This window comes from Gymnoscopelus microlampas (genome assembly GCF_963454915.1).
Source record: "Gymnoscopelus microlampas genome assembly, chromosome: 21".
Lineage (NCBI taxonomy): Eukaryota > Metazoa > Chordata > Actinopteri > Myctophiformes > Myctophidae > Gymnoscopelus > Gymnoscopelus microlampas.
This window is the reverse complement of record NC_139958.1, coordinates 31,248,543-31,270,598: the sequence shown is the minus strand read 5'-3', so window position 1 is coordinate 31,270,598 and position 22,056 is coordinate 31,248,543. Positions and strand designations below refer to the sequence as shown.

The 22,056-nt window shown below is 42.0% G+C and overlaps 1 protein-coding gene across 1 annotated transcript; it reads left to right on the top strand.

The window, feature by feature from the left end:
• Positions 1-20,551: 20,551 nt before the first annotated feature.
• Positions 20,552-21,658, top strand: LOC311037903 (chemerin-like receptor 1; the record flags this gene model as incomplete). The annotated part of the gene is made up of 1 exon (XM_084047199.1): positions 20,552-21,658. The coding sequence occupies one exon, from the start codon at positions 20,552-20,554 to the stop codon at positions 21,656-21,658; it is 1,107 nt and encodes a 368-aa protein (XP_083903325.1).
• Positions 21,659-22,056: the final 398 nt, after the last annotated feature.

The window sequence follows — 22,056 nt, the reverse complement described above, 5'->3', positions numbered from 1 at the left end:
AACACATAAGATTATTTTGGGGATTTTAGCACCTACAGTAAAAGTACTCATTATGCAGTTTTCAAATGTATACAAATCTTTTTAAAGAAGCAGATCTACATCGGCTATTTTCAAATGGCCGAAATGTATACAGGGATGGAGTGGTTAATGTATGTTTTGTAATAATAATCAAAATCTACAAATTAACAAAAGTTTTCAAATAATTGTAGATACAAGCTTGTGGCACATCACTTCGTGCCGTGCTGTGAGCTTGTGTATCTGCTATTTTTTAATTGTTTTGAAAAGTCTTGAAAGTGTCAATAATTTGGATTTCTTTAACACAAATCTTCTCTTCTGGGGGTCTCTAGCACAAAAAAAACCTATCATATACATATCATTTTCGGGGTCCTTGGCACGAAACAGTTTGAGAACTACTGGTTTAGAAGGCATTTGTAGATTCGGCCTCAGGTCTTAATGGGTCAATCATGACACATTTTGGGACTCTGCTGTACACGGCAGAGAAAGTCTGGGAGATTATTCTGGCCTGTGGGGTTCTGCACAGGACAACAGGGTGCCATTGAATGTTCTGATGCAGCCAGCGAGCCATGGACAGCACAGCCACTCACCCACACGCACGCACGCACGCACGCACGCACGCACGCACGCACGCACGCACGCACGCACACACACACACACACACACACACACACACACACACACACACACACACACACACACACACACACACACACACACACACACACACACACACACACACATACACGACTTATAGCTACATAATGAGAACTGTAAAGAACAACAGGAGCAGCTGTTTCCATTTTTCATGGAATCTTAAAGGACGACTTCACCGATTTTCAACATATCTTCACTTAATTGGTCCTCACTAATACTCATGATGAAATGGTACCATTTTTTTCTACTCGGTCTGTGTCTCAGAGGAGGGCTGTGGACATTTCAGAGTCCCGTCTAACAATGACATCATCAATGGGGAATCCAAGCTAATAGAAACGCAGGCTTTCTATTCCTGGAAAGTTGCAATGCAATAAAAGAAGCCATTGCTCTGGTGTTCATAAAAATCTAAATAAAAAATGTGAAATCTTGTTGAAAAAAAAATCATGCCTAACGATGATGTCACTGGTAGACGGTTTCTGGACTGTCCACAGCCCTCCTATGAGACACAGACCAAGTAGAAAAAAATTGTACCATTTTATCATGAGTATTAGTGAGGACCAATTATATGAAGATAGGTTGAAAATCGGTGAAGTCGTCCTTTAAGAAAACCAACTGTGGCATTTTCATTAAATTCAGAACATGATTCCCTGGGCTTATGGTCAGAGCAGGCTTTTTGACAAATGAATTGTTATGATGCCCATTAAGTACACACAAGCCAGAAAATCTACATTCAGAGTCACAAACGGAGACCGGAGAGGCGGAGACATATTTAAAGAAGTAAATTCACATAAGACATGTAGGAAAAAAAACAATAGACAGGTTCCTTGTTTACAAACATGCGTGTGTGTGTGCATATGTATGTGTGTGTGTGTGTGTGTGTGTGTGTGTGTGTGTGCGCGCGTGCGTGCGTGTGTGCGATTGTGTGTGAATTCAGGGGACAAAACACACACATCTACTCAGCAGTGCATGATTAGAGCCAGCTAGAGCAGTGAGCTGTAAAGTGCATGATCACGTGACCTCAAGTAAAAGTTAGTGTCAAACAAGAAAGTTGTGTACCAGATATGCTGTAAAAAGTGCTGCGTTGTGGCTCCTACAGTAGTTATTTTGTAGTTTAGCCAAACAATGAAATCCCACTTTCCAGTATTAAAAATATACAACTCACCAGACTCAGTGTGTGGCCTCTTGTCAAGCTTCCTTAATTAATGACCATAGAATTGGATGGAAAAACTCACAACGCTTCCCAAAATAATAGCTGACATTTGGCCCACTGTGAGAGTAATTGATTTTCTGCAGTGTAGGCATCATTTTCACTCTAACCTGACTGAATGTTGCTCCCCAGTCGCAGTACTCACAGCAGGCTTTCAAATACTTTACAAGGGCAGAAATCGGATATGCACTTTGGAGGGGACAATAACAACATTTCTTCAAGTGCAATTCCTGAGAGGAGGCGGGGGGGGGGGGGCAATATTTTGTACTGTAACACATAGCTATGTTGTAATCATGTTAAATAGCACCGTTCTTGCACCATTTTAAAAGTCAAATTTCAAAGCTTTTTAATGAGTTTAAGACCAAACATTGGTGCTAGGGTGCAATCCGCTTCGGACCACTAAGTCTCATTATCTCAGTTTTATTTTCTAAAATATATATATATATTTGTTTAAGTATAACATTTTTTTAAAAGTTGAATAAACCTGTATTAAATGGTGATTTCTCTACGTTTGAATAGCGTTTCTATCTCAAATCTAAGAATCTGGTAGTTTGTTTCCACACAATGTAACATTGCAAAGATCAGGCACATCCTGATGCAGAAAAAGTAATCCATTCATTTGTTATTTCCAGGCTGGATTATTGCAACTTGTCATTATCAGGCTGCCCCGGTCTCTATATACTTTCCTGCTAGTCTAGAACACAGCTGTGCATGTGTAAAAACCCACAATGATAATTTGTCACACCTTTGCAGTGCATGTTCTGAAAATTGTGCAGAGGGGGAAAAATTAAGTACATAAATAGATTGGGGATGAACGACACAGTGGATGATTCATCAAAATAAGCCATGATAAGGACTGATTCTGATCTTGGCTGTGACATTATCCCATTTGCTCTGTGTCATCACCATCTCTGAAGCCTGGCACAGTCACGACCCTGGCTTAATTAACAGAATCCTTAGCATCAGGTATAATCAAACAACAGCACCTAAATGCTCCCATCAAAGCATACATCAGGGAAAAGGAGAAGAGGCCTGCTCATTAAGCAGTAGTGTCCCGTGGTCGAGCCATTGGACAAGAGAAGGACAGCATGCCGTTTAATATACAAAGACTGCAATGAGCCCGTTTCCTGCATCAAGTAGTTGTCATGGCGCTCCCTGAAAATCTTTGACCCACCATCGGCCATTACATTGGTGTCAGCAAAAGGCTGGGGTAGATAAAATCAAAGAATTCCTACAGTACTCCATCCTACGACTTAAGAGCGAGATGGTGGCATACCACACTGGCTCAACTGTCTGGCAACTGAGGTCGCCAGAAAGAGTTGCCAGAAGAAGGCGACAATGTCATGTTGACTCACACACTGCCAAACCTGGGGCAAGCCGCAGCATTCTACTAAAAGAGTATCCCAGAGGTCATCGCCATTCTGGCTTGTGGTGGATATTTTGGTCAAAATTCTATTTTTGCCACGGACATACAAAATGAGTTGACAATAATATTATCAGAAACACAAAGTGCCAGCCCTGAATGTCCATAACAGGTCTGTAACTGTGAGAGTGGACAAATGGAACCAAATGGACCCGTAAGGGTCCATTTGGTTTCATTTGGAGGGTCCATTGGAGGGTCCATTTGGAGGGTCCTTGCAAATAAAACATTTGAGAACCACTAGTACTAGTGCACTCTTAATGTGCCATAGTGACGTAGTAAATCAATGTCATACATATTCTGAAGAAAACCAGGAGACTTGACATTCAGTAATTGGGCATTATGATCAAAATAAGAACATTATAATGGAAACATTATAATAATTTGCCATGGACAAAACCAGGTCTTTGCACTGGACACTCCGTGTACGGACATATTGATGACCCCTGGAGTATCCGCTGGAAACCCCAGAGGCTGCTGATGCTGACTGCTACTGCTGCTCCCCACCGTCAAGCATGATCAGTGGTACGCCACCTCTGCTGGCGACTCTTGGGGCTTTGAGTACAGCCACCCATCCCCTGCCACCAAGATTAGATGGTGACAGGCCACCTAAAGGAGGTGCCAACTCAATAGCTGGTCAGAGAGTGTGACGTCCGTTCTTGCACTGGCATTCAAGCAGCAACTGCATAGATATTGATGGATCTCCGCCCAGAGGAACGGGTGACCTGCATTGCCCTTATGGCTGCTTTTCAGCAGTAATTCAGACACTCTAATGTTCCAGGATGAAACCAGGGAAACAACTGTCTGCCAGGATGAGGAGACAAAAAGAAAGTTTAGGCATTTACATCGCTGACTCAATGCATTTATCCTGCATTCTTGTGTCCCGTCCAGGAGAAGTTGCAGCCGCAGGCCTTTAAGCAAGTGATCCGGCCCCACCATCTTTGAGGGCATCTTTGCCCATCTGGCCCATGGACAATACAAGAAGCAAAATCAGTTGAGCCCATACTATGGGCCACCGGCCTGGCTTTAACTGCCCATTACACAAGCAAAGTGGTTAGTGGATGAACGGTCAATGATGGGACATGTTATACCAACATTATGTAAGTCTGTAATTCTTTATTAAAGTGTAACATGCAATGGGATAATTATTTCATGTTGGCACTTTTTATTTTTATTTTTTTTATAATATTTTTTTACTTTATTTTAAAGAGTGACTGAAGAGTACAATAAAACAAACAAAACATTACAATAACAAAAGAAGACACCAAAAACAAACACATTGCTATAGGTTTTACGGATGCAGCTGCCTTTCTAACACCTTCTAGGGTGTACAGTATGTAAGGAGTCCATATTTTATCAAAAATGTCCAACTTTCCCTTAATTTTGTAATGCAAGTAATCTAGAGGTATATAACTTGACATTTCTGTCTTCCATTGGGCCAGTGTTGGGGGGGAAGGGGCTTTCCAATTTACAGTAATACATTTTTGTTGGCAATTCTAATATACTCCAAGTGTTATGTAGCGCAATATTGTATCACTCCAATATGATATATCCCTCCGTGGCAGCGGAGGCACCGAGGTAGACAATGCCCAAATTCCTACATGGCTCACCTTTCCACCTCTTTCCTTCTCTCGCCGCGGCATCAAAGAGGTGGACATTTAGAGCCCCATATAGATAAGCTCTGTGTGCCGAAAGTGCACACAGAGCACAAAAAGGCGATTGGGCATCGCAGAGGGCGACACCCCCAGTCGCAGGGGGGTCTGTGCGTCCGCTGCCGCGGAGGGATATATCATACTGTAGTGATCCAATCGCTCACATAACCGTGGTTACCTACGTAACCATCGTTATACCACTTCCGCAGTGTCCCCACAAAATCTCACACCCCATGTTCCTATGCAAAAATAACTTTAGTTTATTCTTTGAAACCAGATTCAAATAAAGACAGCTGAGAAAAGGCCCTTTTCTGGTGGCTGGCTAGTGGCCATCGTCACGTCACCTATACAGCTGTTGCTGTCATATCTCCACCAACCAGAGATATTACTCTATCCGCCAGCAGTGTCATGGATAGACTTGTCATGGATAGACGTGTGCACGCTGTAATGATCTTGGTAATTGAGTCCTAGGATCTTGTGATGGTAGAAGAGGCTTGCACTGCAAATGCACTACCAGCTATCAGAAAATGTGATCGTTAGGGAGTTTCCGCGTTCATGCCAAAATAGAGAGTATAGTATGTGAATCGGCAGCTATATGGACTTGGACGATGCACTGTCAGCATTTAGTATGTTGTCAGAATAGTAAGCCTCCTTGCTCACAGACCATAGCATTTTATTAGTTAGCAGAGAAACCAATTATAACTGAGGAAATGACTTGGGCTGGTCAGCCTGGTCTTAAAATATCTCATATATTTTACTACCATTGGATCAGAACTTCTCAATCCTGTTTAGCATGCAAATACCCTACATGCAATTAAGCCTTTGATTAATTCAATAGTGTTGTGTAGGTGTGTTTGGGGGGAATGTGTTGGATTCCTGAAGTAACTGCAGTTTAAGGTCTATTTCACAGCTGAGCAGCCCACTGTAGTCTGTTGCTGATGGTGACTAGCTGTTTGCTAACAGACGTGAAAGTGATTCATGCAAAGTCAATTCCGGCAGCCAATTAAGATCAGCTTTGTTGTTTTTGGACCTACTATGGTACATGCGGTACAGTATGTCACATAATTGTTTAATAAGAAGATTTGTGTGACATGTGTGACTAATTGACGGCCAGAGCTGTCATATTCTATTTTATGGATGGGGATGCTTCACTGCCTCTTATAGTAGTTTATATCTGATCAAAACTCTCACTTACCTACCAATTTTATGCCTCAGTAAGTATGCATGTCATGCAAACCTGCATATACTGTTGATGGAAGTGTGTGTGTGTGTGTGTGTGTGTGTGTGTGTGTGTGTGTGTGTGTGTGTGTGTGTGTGTGTGTGTGTGTGTGTGTGTGTGTGTGTGTGTGTGTGTGTGTGTGTGTGTGTGTGTGTGTGTGTGATATACCTAGCTTGTGCATGCTATTATGTCACTGCATAAGCTGTCACGTTCAGCCCTCTTCATTAGAAGCTGCCAACTCAAACCATCAGAGCTATACTTCATGTAAATGGTGCTGGGAGGAAAGAACAGGATTGGTCTCATCCCTGGTCTCATTTCCATACTAACAAACATATTAATGTAATGGCTAATATGGCTGAGTTAAAAGTCAATTCATTAAAGATTGTGTTATTTACATCTCATAAGTACGCAAGTACAATTATTTCCTTTCAGTTCCTCAGCAAAAACAAAGACTTATGAATAACAATAAGAAAGTAGAGAGGTAAATATATATATATATATATATATATATATATATATATATATATATATATACAGTAATATGTACAGTAATAGTACTCTTTGAGGTGCTTTTGAAGGTGCTGTGTGCATGGGTCCTACTTCTAAATAATACATTCCTCTGCCAGTAGGCTATATGCTGCCTGCATAATGATGAGAGAACATCACAAGTTGCTCACACTATTATACTGTACAACATGTATACCCACTTTCTCTAAGGATATTAGCCTACAAAAGGAAAACGTCACACAAAACTTGTCATCATGTAATCTATGGCACAAAAAATAATAATGTGAACATGTAAAAAACATACATTGATAATATCGTTCAACCAATATCAGCTTAGCACTAGTATATATCGTCCATCGTAAACCAGTTCTCCGCCTGTTGGCTTTGATTAAACATAGTATAAAGTATACTTAAAGTAATACAGTATTGTCATGAGTCCACCCTGTGCCAATTGGCCTTCTCCTATGTCTTGTTGGTTCCAGGCAATCATTGTGTTGATTGTCAGTTGTGTTCACCTGTGTCCTTTTACCTTGTGTGTGTGTGTGTGTGTATTTATACTCTCTGTTTTCAGTGTCCTCTGTCCAGTTTGTTGTGGACGTAGTTTACTGTGTCTGTGTAGCTGTCTTGGTTCCTTAGCCTGCTGACAGCATTTTCCTCGTGTCTGAGTTCTGCCTTCAGTTCCGCCTATCTGTTCCTAGTGTTTTGGGGGTTTCTCTGTAGATTGTCTTGCCACCGCTTGTAACCCTTGTCCCTTTTGTCACCGCACTGCCTGTTGTCCTGCATTTGCCTCTGACCTTCTTGACACATCGTGACAAGTATTCCATTGCAAACCTCTTTTCAACCTGTGGGCTTTGATTAAACATAGTATATTTATATTTACACAGTAAACCAAGTTCTCAGCCTGTAGGGTTTGATTAAAGATGTTATAGTAATATAGTATATTTCATATTGTAAACCAGTACTCAATGTTGCCTTTGATTAAACATCCTAGTCAAATGCAATGGGGACTTTAGATTTACATAACCTACAGTACAGCAGTCGCACTACATCAACATCAGGAGCAGCACCAATGAATAGGTAATCTTGGTGAATGAAGAGCCATGCTTTCCTGATTTCAGAGTTCTTGTGGGAGGGTGCTATCTTCCCTCAGTACTTCTCCCTGGTAACATCCAGTGGTGGAAGAAGTACTCCTTATGCAAAATGTCCCATTTCACAAGTTTAAAATGTGTAACATGTATGAAAACATATTTTGAAAATAGCAGATCTACAAGCTCACAATGCGTCGCATCGCGACACATTGTGACCTTGTAGATCGGGTATTTTCAAATGGCGGAAAGGTAAATAGGGCTGAAGTGGTTAATGTGTGTTTTGCAATAATAATCGAAATCTACAAAGTAACTAGAACTAAAGTTTTCAAATAATTGTAGTGGAGTAAAAGTACAATATTTGCCTCTGAGATGTAGTGGAGTAGAAGTAAAAGTACCGAAAATTAGAAATACTTCAGTAAAGTAATAAAAAAAACTCAAAACGTACAGTACAGTACTTGAGTAAATGTACTTAGTTACTTCACACCAATGGTAACATCCTCCTGAGAACAGCCCCATGCAAACAGTAGCAGCAGAAGAAACCATACAGGATAGAGGTAGCAGGTGTAGGAAGGGTACCCACGAAACGTGGAGTAGCACCGTATGGTCAAATCCATCCCTAGCCGTCACCCGTTTGACGGCACCGGTATGAGAATGTGTTGGTTTATCACTCACAGCTTACATGTGCTTTGTTCACACGTTGCCTTTTCCACGTTTCTGGGCTCCTCCTCTGTCACTGTAAAGCATTGGTTCTCAAAGTGGGGTCCGGGGACCCCCATGGGTACTTGAGGGAGTTCCAGGGGGTCCCCAGCTAAATGATAGATAGTTAGGAACCAAATGGACCCTTATGGGTCTGTAACTCTGAGAGTGTACAAATGGAACCAAATGGACCCTGACGGGTCCATTTGGTTCCATTTGTACACTCTCAAGAGTTAAATTCTCATTGATTTTAGGATATAAATTGGGGTCCCAGAGATATAAATGTCATTAAATGGGGGTCCGTAGCCTAATGCATGTCAAACTGAGGGTCCTTGAAATTTAAATGGTTGAGAATCACCGCTAGAGCCGTAAACATCTTCTCTTATGGGGGTCCCTGAGTACCGAAAATTGGAAATACTTCAGTAAAGTAAAAAAAAAAAAAAAAAAAATTTGAAAAGCATATCTTTTCAAATGGGGGTCCGCAGGCTAATAAGTGTCAATTTGGGGGTCCTTGACATGAAAACGTTTGAGAACCACTGCTGTAAAGGTCAATGGAACAGCAATGAGTTGCAAGCCCCTCATAATACATTTTTACTAGAGTCTTCACAAATCACGAAGTACTGGAGAGATCTTCAGAGGCTTTGCTCTTGAACACTTCTGAGTAAGGAGGCACAGCGGAGAGGATCGAAGGCTTTGAGCCACACATGCTGAAGTTACAGAGGAAATCAATGTTGATGGTGGTTCCACAATCTTTCCTCCAGACTCCTAGAGTGTGGGGTTGACTGGGTTCAGCTGATCCAGCCGTTTTTGATGTAGCGCTTGTAAAGTCTATGTCAGTGCTGCCGGTATTCAGTGCGCAGCTCCACTGAAGGTAATGGTATTGAGTTTCCAGGAGGCCTTTTCATCAGTAGGCTGGATTGTTTTTGGGCGGTGCAACCGCCCCTATATGTGAGGTTTGGACATCGACCCAATTGCACCCCCCCAACCCTGCGCTGTGATTGGCCACCATTGTACCCCCCTAACCCTGCACCGTGATTGGCCACCATGACTCTATTCAGGACTGTGATTGGCTAGAAACACATGACACATGTGCATAGCCCTATAAATAGGACTATGCACTTAAAAAAAACACATTTATGTTTTTTTGAATCACTTCCATCACTGTGATGACCACGGTGACCACACCGCCCACTTCACTCTGGGTGTGATTTTTAGCGGTGCCAACCGCTCTATATCTGACTTTGTCCGTGTGTCCGTGTGTCCGGGTGTCCGGACACCCGGACATTCTTATTGGCTGGGCTATAAACAAATATTGATGACAACATCAATACGGGGCTCATCAAAGGCACCGCTTCCTTCACACAGGGTGTGATTTTTAGCGGCGCTAGCCGCTCTATACCTTTAGGTATACAGCGGATCCTGCTCTATACCTGACTTTGTCCGTGTTCACCGTCAACGTTGTGATTGGTCAGGTCCGTCAACAAAGTGATTGGTCAAGCTTCACGTGACACATATTGATGACAAACTTTGCTCTATACCTGACTTTATCCGTGTGCGTACGGCAACGTTCTGATTGGTCAGGTGCGTCAACAAAGTGATTGGTCAAGCTTCACATGACAAGTGGCTATAAACACATTATAAACACATATCGGTGACAAAATGTATCAAAGGCGCCGCTACCTTCCCACAGGGTGTGATTTTTTATTCTCTGATTCAAATGGAAGCTTCAGTGTTGAAGAGGACTGCTGCCACATGTGAGCAGACCTCAACCAGTTCAGCCATTCAGTCACAGCGGGTGCAGCCCCCCTCCCTATATCCTAAGCAATGATCTGAGGGCAACACCTGAGAATAAAAGAAACAGTGAATATTATTGTGATAGAACAGATATGACTTTTTTCACCTCCCCAGATTCCATGTCCATCGCATAGTGATAGAAATGTGTCTTTTGTTAGGTTCTCCCAAATAACATGAAAATTTACCCTCATGAAAGACACAAAAAGAAATACTGTAAAATACAATTTCATGAAATAAACTTACCATCGCTGAAGAGAAACCACACATACATTTAGATGTATTATTATGGGCAGTGGCCTGTCTGACCCGCCCCAGGGTAAGTTGTACGCCTCAAGGTTTTTGTAGGCTTTCAGGTCCTCCGTGGTATACGTACTTTGTGCAAATAGTTTACAACGTCTGGGTATTAGATACCAATCTTTTCAATATTCTGCTCATACTTTATTCTCTCTTTTTTCCATTGCATTTTAAAGTGCTCCAACACTACTGCTTTAGAATGCTCCTTTGACAATGTTATGAAATATATCTTCCAAAACGACGACCGGTTCAAAAGGTCCCTGATTTATTTTTGAATGCAAGTCAGCTTGCAGTGCTTGACATTGCACTAGTTGTCTTGCAGAGCCAGACGATCAGGGACAGAGATCTCTGCCTGCATCTGGAGAGATCTAAATTCAATGAATGGGCTTAGGCGGTGAAGAAATTCCTGCAGTGCTAACAAACTAACCTACGGCCACACTGCTTTGAAAAACAATCCTGATACTGTCCCAAGCCAATATGAAGGGACCACTGTAAAGTATTTGCTTTGGTTCTGTGATGCTGTTCATTCATTCATTCATCATTCATTTATTTCGGAATTGTTTCCACACAGTTTTAGCCCATTCATTGAATTTAGATGTCACCAGACACATCAGTAGCAGACGTAGAACTCTGGCTACACGAGGCTATTGCACTAGTCAGTGGTGTAAAGTAACTAAGTACACGTACTCAAGTACTGTACTTAAGTAAAATACTTGTAACAGAGTATTTCTACATTGCAATATGGGTACTTTTACTTAAGTAAAATATTTGAGTACTTTTTTCCACCACTGGCACTAACATTTGGCAAGAGCGTAGCAGTGACAGAGCATTTAGTGCTCCTGCCAGCATCGAATGAAGCCATGCGTTGATGCGTCCACTTGACAACACCAACTCGCCCCATTAGGTATGCGGGGAGCTGCAATGAGGAGCTTAACATGTGTCATGCACTACATTCAAAGGATATCTGTGGGAGTTCTGCTTTGCCTAATGTGATATTTCTCAGCCACTACAACTATGTTAATGTATGTTAATGTATGTTAATTAAGAGTCCTGAGAGCAGCTTCTGATTAACGATTGTACATTGGGATTTATCAACAACAGCTCATACGAGTTGTGTCCAAAGTTTTGATAAATGTGGTGTGGTGGGTTGTTAATTTGTCTAATTTTGTGAGATCTCAGATCTTCACATGCATAGACTTAATACATTATTGATGATTTGGTTCCAGTGTTCGCAAACATAAGTACACACATTAAAATGCATACAGTATGGTGTTGCATAAATTTGGTCTGTCATCACATTACTGTATATCTGATATTACTCACACATTCTATTGCAGTTAGTTAGTTTGCACATACCTTTCTGGTTCATATAGTGAGTTTAGTTTTTTTTTTTTGCTTTCATGTTTAGCTTTTGGGACAAATCTCCGCAGAGCACAGTTATATAATAATATATAAAATTCTGTTTGAAAGATTCTGCATGAAATAAACAATAAGATGCATACTGCGTGTATACTGAAATAAAATGCAGCACAGCCAGGCAGTGTTTGACAGCATAACTTTGAAGGTTGATCAACCCGGCTAATAAGCTTGGGTACAGTTTCAGTATTTTAATCGTGTGTGTGTGTGTGTGTGTGTGTGTGTGTGTGTGTGTGTGTGTGTGTGTGTGTGTGTGTGTGTGTGTGTGTGTGTGTGTGCGTGCGTGTGTGTGCGTGCGCGCGCGTGCGTGCGCGCGCGTGCGTGCGCGCGTGCGTGTGTGTGTCTGGAAGAGGTACCCGGAGAAAGACATTGAAAAACCTCTGCCAAAGCGTGAGTCTGCTCACTTTGAAAATCTTCTTTCTAGTTGTTCTACTGCTTAATCCTTGCCACCAGGCACCTGTCTAATATAGGAAAAGCAACAATCCTCTGCACCAGTAAAACAATAGAAAACATGTTTATCTTCTTTTTTTGTTTTGAAGATTGATGTGCAGTGTAATTATTGTGGTTAAGAAGGCAATCACCAGCCAAAAACTTTCCTTTTTTTCTTTGGCTTGCTGCACTGTGACAGTTTTTTTAATGCTTTATTCATTCTCTTCCAGACTGGTAGCAGCTCTAGGCCAGTTGCTCTCAAACGTTTTAATTTCAAAGACCCCAAATTGATATGTATTTGGCCACGGACCCCCATCTGAAAATACTTTGTGCCAGGGAGTGGGACAATAAAAAGGATTGTGATGCAATCAACACATTTTGCTGTGGACCCTCAGGAACCCTCTCAAGGACCCCTGGGGGTCCGCAGACCCCACTTTGAGAACCACTACATTGGCCACGGATCAAATAGAACCAGGACCAGGTTCCATTTGTACACTCTCAGAGTTACAGACCTTGAAGGGGTTCCAGGGGGTCCCCAGCAAAATGAGTTAAGCATCAATTCAGTTTAACCATTTTAACCCTATATACATTTGCTATTTGAATGTTTTTGATATACTGTATAGATTTATTTTTATATTTTAGAAGAGAATCTTGTATGGGGTGCCTGGTACTAAATATTTTCAGACGGGGTGCATGGAATACATTTTAATTTGGGAGTCTGTCCTTGACATGAAAAAGTTTGAAAACCACTGCTATGCCTCTACAGACTCTGATAAGGGGAAACACTGCCACCAACAGGTGATGATAATCAAATGTTTCACTAAGGCGATTCTCCACACTCACTCAACTCAAATGGCAAATAATTTGTTTAAATTCACACCGTGAAATCCGCTCTCAGCTATCTTCATTTTATATATCTATGTCTCTCTAACTTTTTCCCCCCTCTGTGAGATGAAAATGAAGATTTTTCAGAACCATTTCTTTTGTGGTGGATTATGAGCAGAGCCACAGCAAATACACTGGCGACAGGTGATCTAATCAGACCCCGTAGAGCAGTGGTTCTCAACGTGAAGTCTGGGGACCCACAGGGGTCCTTGAGGGGGTACCAGGGGTCCCCAGCTATATGTTTGATAGTAACAAAAGGGACCCTTTATGGGTATGCAACTCTGAGTTAAATTAACACTCAGAGGAAATTAACACTTTGAGTAGGCGCTTTTAGCGGCGCAGGGGTAAAGTACCCTGCCCACCACGGCAGAGCCTAGGGGTTCGAATCCACCGCAGTGCGTCTGGCTTGGCCGAGCATCCATCTACATGAACACAATTGGCTGTGTTCGGGGGAGGGAAGCCCAGGTGCCGGTGATATTTGTCACTGTATGTGTACTGGGGCAGCAGCGCCTGTCAGCAGGGAACGTTGAGCACAAGGAGAAGAACAAAGGTTCCTCACTGGCAGGTGAGCCAGCAGGGTAACGACAGCAGTGGGAGGAATTGTTTGCCATGACTAAATTAGGAAGAAAAAGGGGCAAAAAATAATTGGTTACAATTTTTTTTCTCTGTTATATCTGCTCTAGTGTCTAGAAGACTTTGGCTCTATGCTCAGCAGCCATATTGGGCCCCTTCCTTGCGTCCTTGCTTCCTTCACAGTCAGGTGTTACCAATAATACTAGTTAAGGCTCTGTTCCATTTAGTGTGGCAGAGTGGTTGTCTTATTTTCAAGGACCCCCATAACTCTGAGAGTGTACACTCTCAGAGTTACACACCCACCATAAGGGGCCATTTGGGAACCAAAATGGAGTGTCTAGTGAGCCAACAGGCACGATATCAGCACCCTGACCAGAATGGAACAGTGCCTTCATTAGTATCATTGGTAACAACTGTGAAGGAAGTCAAGAAGGATACCAATTTCTTTCCAAAATGGCTGCTGTGCATAAAGCCACAAGAATCCAGACCAAAAACGCACAGTTTCTGCATGAATAAACAGTTGAATTTTCCTAAGAAAATGGTGCAAAGAACTCTGCTCTATGTGGCTGACAAAATAAGCGCAAATAAAGACAAATGCTACTGATCATTCCAACTGCACAGTGAAGGAAAAGAAAGGGGAGGAGAAGGAATAAGGAAAGGAAAAGAGAGGGAAGGAGAGAATAGTAAATGGATGGAAGGAAGCGAGACTTTCCGCATATCAATGCTGTGTGGATAGATAACCATGGGAGATGAAGTCAGTCTAGAAATTTGAATTCTTAAAAACTGATCCCAAGATTACGTCTGAATTCCATGTATTTTACACAGTAATTTACATGGTAATCACGAGTCTATCCATGAATAAACAATTTCACATTTAATCTGTTTGTATTTATTTAAATTGAGGAACAGAAACAAATGTTCCTCTGCAGTGCAGCATAACCATCCATCATACATCAGCGTATTCGGTCCATTGACATGTGATGTTAATATGCTGAGTGATTGCAGTATGATTCAAGGCCGCTAATTTGGGGTTAGTTAGAGGTGGTCAGTGGTGGGAAAAAGTAAAAGTAGCAATACTGCAATGTAGATATACTCTGTAAGTAAAAGTATGGAATTAAACATTTACTTGAGTAAAAGTACAAAAGTATTGGCATCAAAATGTACTTAAAGTACCAAAAGTAGAAAGTACTCATTATGAAGAAGGTCCAATTAAAAAAAATTCAATGTATAAAAATCTTTTGAAAATATCAGATCTACAAGCTCACAATGCGTTGCATCGGGCGCATTGTGAGCTTGTAGATCGGCTATTTTCAAATGGCCGAAATGTATATAGGGCTGAAGTGGTTGATGTGTGTTTTGTAATAATAATCAAAATCTACAAAGTAACTTAGTAACTAGTAAGTTTTCAAATAATTGTAGTGTGTGTATGTGTGTGCACTTAGGTGTGCACGTATGTGTGTGCACTTAGGTGTGCACGTAGGGGACTTTTGGAAAGTTAAGAAAGTCAGTGTGTGTGTATTTGCGTGCACATAGGCGTGCATGCCTATTCTTAGAAGTCAGACAGTATAGTTGATTCTCAGAAGTCACTGTGTCTGTATGTGGGTGTATGTGTGACTTGTCCAACAGCTACCCACACACACAAAAAACGCTTACTTTGCACCTTGCACGATATTATCAGCATGGCCATATATGGGCATACTGAGGGGTTAAATGTCCCCCAAAATGTGTCTTATACCTGAGCATAATTCAGTAAATGCAATTATACTGCATATTATCAGCAATTATATATGATTAAATTAAATCATTAATCAGAAAATCTAATGATTCACACTTGCATGTGTGCATGTAACATTTGGTTAAAACTATCAGATCTTGGGTACTCTTTGACCTCACTGATCAGCCATAGATGCAGGCTGTATGTCATGTACGCAGTGAGTGCAGCTCACATACAGGAAATGCACATAAAGGAAATGCAGGCCTCTGCCTGCTGCAAGCCTTCGAGTGCACCTCAGCAGTCATTTCAACCAATCAATATCATATTCTTTCTTTAGGCAAATCAAGTGATAACATAATTTAAAGCCTATATCCTAAAGTGAGCTGTTCAACATAAATTACGTTCTAATACATTTCCAGATGTTCAACAATGTGTACTATATGCGTGTTAGTACTATTATGTGTATGGTATACAGTTTTTTGCACCTTCAGTACTAAATTATTCTCCTTCCATATTCTGCACACTCCCTACCTGCCCCACTTAACCTGTGTTATTCTCATCTTTTAACTTTTTTTACCTCAGTAATTAATAATTCATTAATTAATAATAATCATTATTATTATCATCATCATCATCATCATCTTAATTTCCTGTATTATCATTATTATAAGGTTGTAATACTGTAATTGTTATTACTAGCACAGTCTTGTGGGGCATGCCACTTCACCAACATTTCCTTGCTTGTACAGTACATGTACGAGTGAGTTACAAGTAATCTGGATCTTACATTTTGAAAAAAGATGTCATGTCTTTGCTCTGATTTTCAAGAGTGAATCCTTAACCCAGAGCTGATTGAGATAAGAGTGTGGGATGAGGTTAAGCTAACCCTGGGCCCTGGCTCAGGTTATAGCCTAGGCATATAAATGGGTTCATAAGCCAAATGGGTTATTTAACACTGTTCTGTGCTTAGCCACCCTTATTAGCCCAGGGCTAATAAGGGAGCCAGTCCTGGGCTGAATGTGAATGCACCTTAAAGGCATGTGGATCAGAGTGCTGCTGTTTTGTTGCATACCTTCCTAAACTCTCTCTCTCTCTCTCTCTCTCTCTCTCTCTCTCTCTCTCTCTCTCTCTCTCACGCACACACACACACACACACACACACACACACACACACACACACACACACACACACACACACACACACACACACACACACACACACACACACACACACACACACACACACACACACACACTCATCTCGATCAAGAAGACAATCGAAACGTGATGAGGTTTCGACAAAGTAAACTTCAATGAGCATCACAGAGCAGCCAGACTCAGTAAACGCTCAGAATGACAATGGATAGATAGACCTTTAATGATCCCGAGGGAAATTCAGGATGATGAGCAGAGGGGCTGGTAAAGTCTATGCTTATTTGACCAATCAGAATTCATCAAACAAGACCGCCATCTACTGCTCAAATCAGGCACTCAACAGATTGTGTACACTTTATACCAACTGTGGCTGATTTAATTAAGATAAATAAATATTCATCGCTTTCATTGACTTTCTAATAGAGTACCTCCTCTAACTTCACCCTCTCCCACGACGGTGACATTGAACGCAGAGATAAGCGAAGCATTAAATGTGCCAGTGGTAAATTTCGGCCTCATCCTCTACATCAGCCTCGACGTCTCCTGTTTGACGCGAGTCCTCGCACTCAGTTTTCAGTGCTGTCATTGTTATGATCAGCGATGCTTGCAGGGAGCCAATAGGGTTCCTCTGTTTCCAGCGACACTGTTGCTCTCAGGACATCTAAGCACCGGCTCTGAATGCCAGAGATGGTTAGAGGGGAGCTAAAGCTTGCACGTCAATCACTTCCTTCACCCTGGAGGTTGGGAAGGGTACGTCATTCCTGCGGCTTCACTAAATGACCCAGCTGTAAACAAGGTTCAAATTAAACTTTCCAATGATAATAAGGAGTGCTGTTTTGTATACTGATTTGAACTGTAGTTCAGCCTCACTAAACAGTTGATAGTTTCTCTTCCTATGGATACAGGGAAGGTACAAGTTCTGCTCTGAGTTCTATATTTTCATATTTAAGATAAAAGAAAGAGGCTTGTTTTAAAATATATTAAAACGCTTCATGAGTGTTTAACAACATTATGAGTGAAACCTGACTAAGAACCTATTGTATTAAACAGTGAAGTCTAAGCTGCTATTATAATGGTGTCTGTGCACAAAGGAAACAGGCTGTGTCAAACCACACTCACACATATGCACATCCTCGATCACAGTGCAGCTTCACACCCCTCTCCCGCCAGCCTGGGGAGAGCCCCGAACTGAGCTCATGCTTCCTTCAATGCATGAGGAGTAAGCAGGCCGCTTCTTATCACCTGACAGGGGAGAGTTTCCCCGGTAGCATAGAAGGAACATGTTATTCCAACCAGTTCCTTTCCCCTCCATCAGGCGCCCCGGCTGACCAGGGGGAGGCAGTATAAGACCAGGATTAATGCATGTTTTTTGTGAGGGTACCTACCCTAGGGGACACGGGGAGAACATGCAAACTCCACACAGAAAGGCCCTTTCGCCAACCCCACCTAGGGTATGGGCACTGATGACGCGGAGGAGAGAACACGCCCCCAGCGCCCACAGCCATCTTATACATCTTATTACCTTCTGTCAAGGCCTATGATGACCTAGTGATAAACACATTCTGTCATTTAAGTACTGTAGGCCTACATAGTGTGTGTAAACCAGTGGTTCTCAAACTTCGGTCCGGGGACCCCCAGGGATCCTTAACAGGGTTCCAGGGGGTCCAGAGCAAAATTAGTTAATTTCGAAAACCAGTGTAACAACTTTAACCCTAAATGCTTCGGATATTTGAAAATCTTGAACAAATGTGAAGAATGTTGAATATTTGTGAAATGTTTTACAAACACAAAACTTGCAACCGGGTCCTTGGCACAACATATTTTCAAATGGTGGTTCGTGGCAGAATACATAGTCTACACTGCTATTAGAGTCTCTGTGCACAAAGGAAACAGGAAACTGCTATTCTGAATGTACTCCATCAGATTAGAGTGTCAGTGGGTGTTGTCATCTCACACTAGTTTGAGTTTGCACATCGTTGCTGTCGGATGGAAACCTTGCATGTCCAAAACAGTTACTTTTCAGAAAAGAAAGAACCTGTGTTCCAATGGATTCAGTGTATGTTAATATTTAGTCACAAGTTGTTGTTGTTACTTTTCATTGGTTCAATATTTACAGAAACCCACACACACACACTTAACCAACTTCACAAGATTTTAAAAGATAAATAAAAATAAAATAACTGATCTACAAGCTCACAGCGTGTCACAATTTGACATTATGTAAGCTTGTAAATCGCCTATTTTTGCTACTTTTGACAAAGTAGGGCATTCATTTTCAAAGTTAAAATATGGATACGAGGTTTCTGCCCGACACCAAGGACATGACATCTCACAGGATGCTAAGCTGCTCAGCTCCTCAGTGTTCACTGGCCACAGTTGAACAAGACACTTCTCTGGCCGACGTCTCTTCAACACTTTGAAACAGGTATTTTCTTTCATTTTCTTTATTATCTAGACAGGCATGCTATCTAGAATATAGGGCAATTTCACACTTATTTTAACATAAATAAATATATTACAAAAAGTTCCATGATAATTTCATCAGCTGTATTTAGTAACGGTAAGCCTATACTTATTAGCGGTGCCAACCGCTCTATATGTGGCTTTGTCCGTATGTCCTCCGTCCGTCCGTCCGTCCGTATGAGCCTGACGGCAAAGAAGAAACACATACAAACACACGCACACGCACACGCACACACACACACACACACACACACACACACACACAGACTTGGAGATTGCCTACGCCAACTCTCCCCTCATTGCCCACACATGCCACTGGCTATCAAAGAGGGGTCCAGGGACCCCCAGCTTATGTTGTGTCCGTCGTCCGTTTCAGCACGGGCTTTAAACAGCTATAACTCCAGTTCGCAGCATGCCAGCAAGTCCAAATTTGGTATGTGGACTTAGACCACCAATAGGGACGAGCATTGACTGCTGAAGCCCCGCCCCGCCCTATTATAGCGCCACCAGGAGGCCACTGGCTTTAAACAGCTATAACTCCAGTTTGCAGCATGCCACCAAGTCCAAATTTGGTATGTGGACTTACACCACCAATAGGGACGAGCATTAATTGCTGAAGCCCCGCCCCGCCCTATTATAGCGCCACCAGGAGGCCCCGCCCCAAAGGCACCGCTTCCTTCACACAGGGTGTGATTTTTTTTTTGTTTTGTTTGACCAGCAGCGGAGGGAGCTATAAATATGCACTCAAATCAGTCTCATAATTAATAAATCCACAAGTCCTGGTTTGTATCCACACAGGGTGATTTTTGAATAAACAAGTTCTGGTTTGCAAGTGTTTTTCAGATCAGTGCTACAAATGCTATGCTTCACGTTTGTGTTTCAAATCGACAGTTTCAAATGCTATGCTTCACGTTTTTGTTTCAAATCTACAGTTTCAAATGCTCTGCTCACTGAATTTACAAATGCACCCTTGATTAACTTTGCAAATAAAAAAATCGAATTACAAATGAAAAAGTAATCTACAAATGATGTTTTTTTTCCCACACACGTCATATAAATACACCATTCAAGCTAATCATACGTCTTTTTACATGTTCTCCGCCAATCAAATGAGACATGGGTAACTGCAGGCAAAGATGGCGCAAAGACAGATATAATTAAATACTACTCCATACTACATTATATTATTATTATTATTTTGTTTAAGTTTACACCACGCTGTGATTGGTCTTTTGAAGTCACAAAAAGATTCACAAATAAACAGAGGAGTTTCATTGTTACATATAGTATTTAGGCCAGTGCTAGAGGTTAATAGCACATGGTTCAAAAATGTTTTCCTTTATTTTGTTATTTTAGGTTTTAGGACAATGACCACAACTGCTGACTATCCCGATAAAGAGCTGGATATGTCTGGTGGGAATGGCTCTGACTACAAGGATGAACACGCTGAAAAAGCCCTCGAGATCGCGTCCCTCGTCATTTTCAGCCTGGTCTCTGTACTCGGTGTGTTGGGGAACGGTGTTGTCATCTGGGTGACGGGCTTCAAAATGAAGAAAACCATCAACACCGTTTGGTATCTCAACCTCGCTGTGGCCGACTTCCTCCTCACTGCGCTCCTGCCCCTGAGAATCACGGAAACAGCTCTGGACAGCCACTGGCCTTTTGGCCAATTCATGTGCAAACTGAACTTTACCGTTCTCTTCGTGAACATGCATGCCAGCATCTACATTCTGATGGTCATCAGTGTTGACAGATGTGTATGCGTGGTGTGGCCAGTGTGGGCCCAGAACCAACGCAGCATCAGAAAGGCGTCTTGTGTGATTCTGGGTGTCTGGGTGATGGCCTTGGCACTCAGTTCCCCTTACTTCGTCTTTATGGACACACAACCCTCCTTTCATGATAAGGACATCATCTTGTGCATAACCACCTATGGACTCACCAATGACTACAGTACACCCGCGATGCAGATGAAAGCATTTCGAGGTGGGGTCATGGCCATCTATTGCTTTCTCCTGGCATTCGTGGTCCCTTTCACCGCCATCGTCTCCTGCTATTCTGTCATCATCTACCGGCTCAGGAGGAATCGCTCGCTGGCCAGCCAATCAGGTCGCCCCTTCAAAATTACAGCAGCTGTTATCACTGCATTTTTCCTCTGCTGGGCCCCCTTTCACATCATTATACAAATTAAGTTGGTGAGCCGCATGGCGGCAGTGCAGAGTGAAACACTGGATCGTGTGTTCACCATCGGGTATCCCATAGCTGGCTGCCTGGCATTTCTCAACAGCTGCCTGAACCCACTGTTGTACGTGTTCATCGGTCGGGATTTCAAGGATGAAGTTCGCAAACTGTCTATCCTAAAAGTGCTGGAGAACGCCTTCACTGAAGAGCTGCCTCAGACCAACACTTCCACAAACTCAGGGATCACCAGTCAAGAGACTGCCGTGTCTGAGACACAGCTTAAGGGTTATCTTTGAATGTACTTGAATTCATACAACTGTACTTTTTTTTTCTCAGTATAGCCTACATTCTCCAAGATTGTAACGATGATGAGACATATCCAAAATAATATGTTAAAGTTAGAGTTTTAAAACCTGTATTGTTTGTAGGTTCTCTTTTGCCTAATGGTTTTCTTTTCTTTCTCCCTCTCCATTTCCCCCCTCATTTTTCTTTTTGTTCCTATAATAATAAAGTTGATTCTTCATTCTCTTGATTCAGGTGGGAGTTTGTAATTGTAAAAAGCATTTTCATCCGATCGGTGGTTCCGATCGGTTCTTCCCACTATAAATGCTGATCCCATTTCATCTGATTTGGTGTCTCAGAACCGAGATCCTCTGGTGGAGGAGTATGTGGTGGGCTTTGGTCCATACGTTGA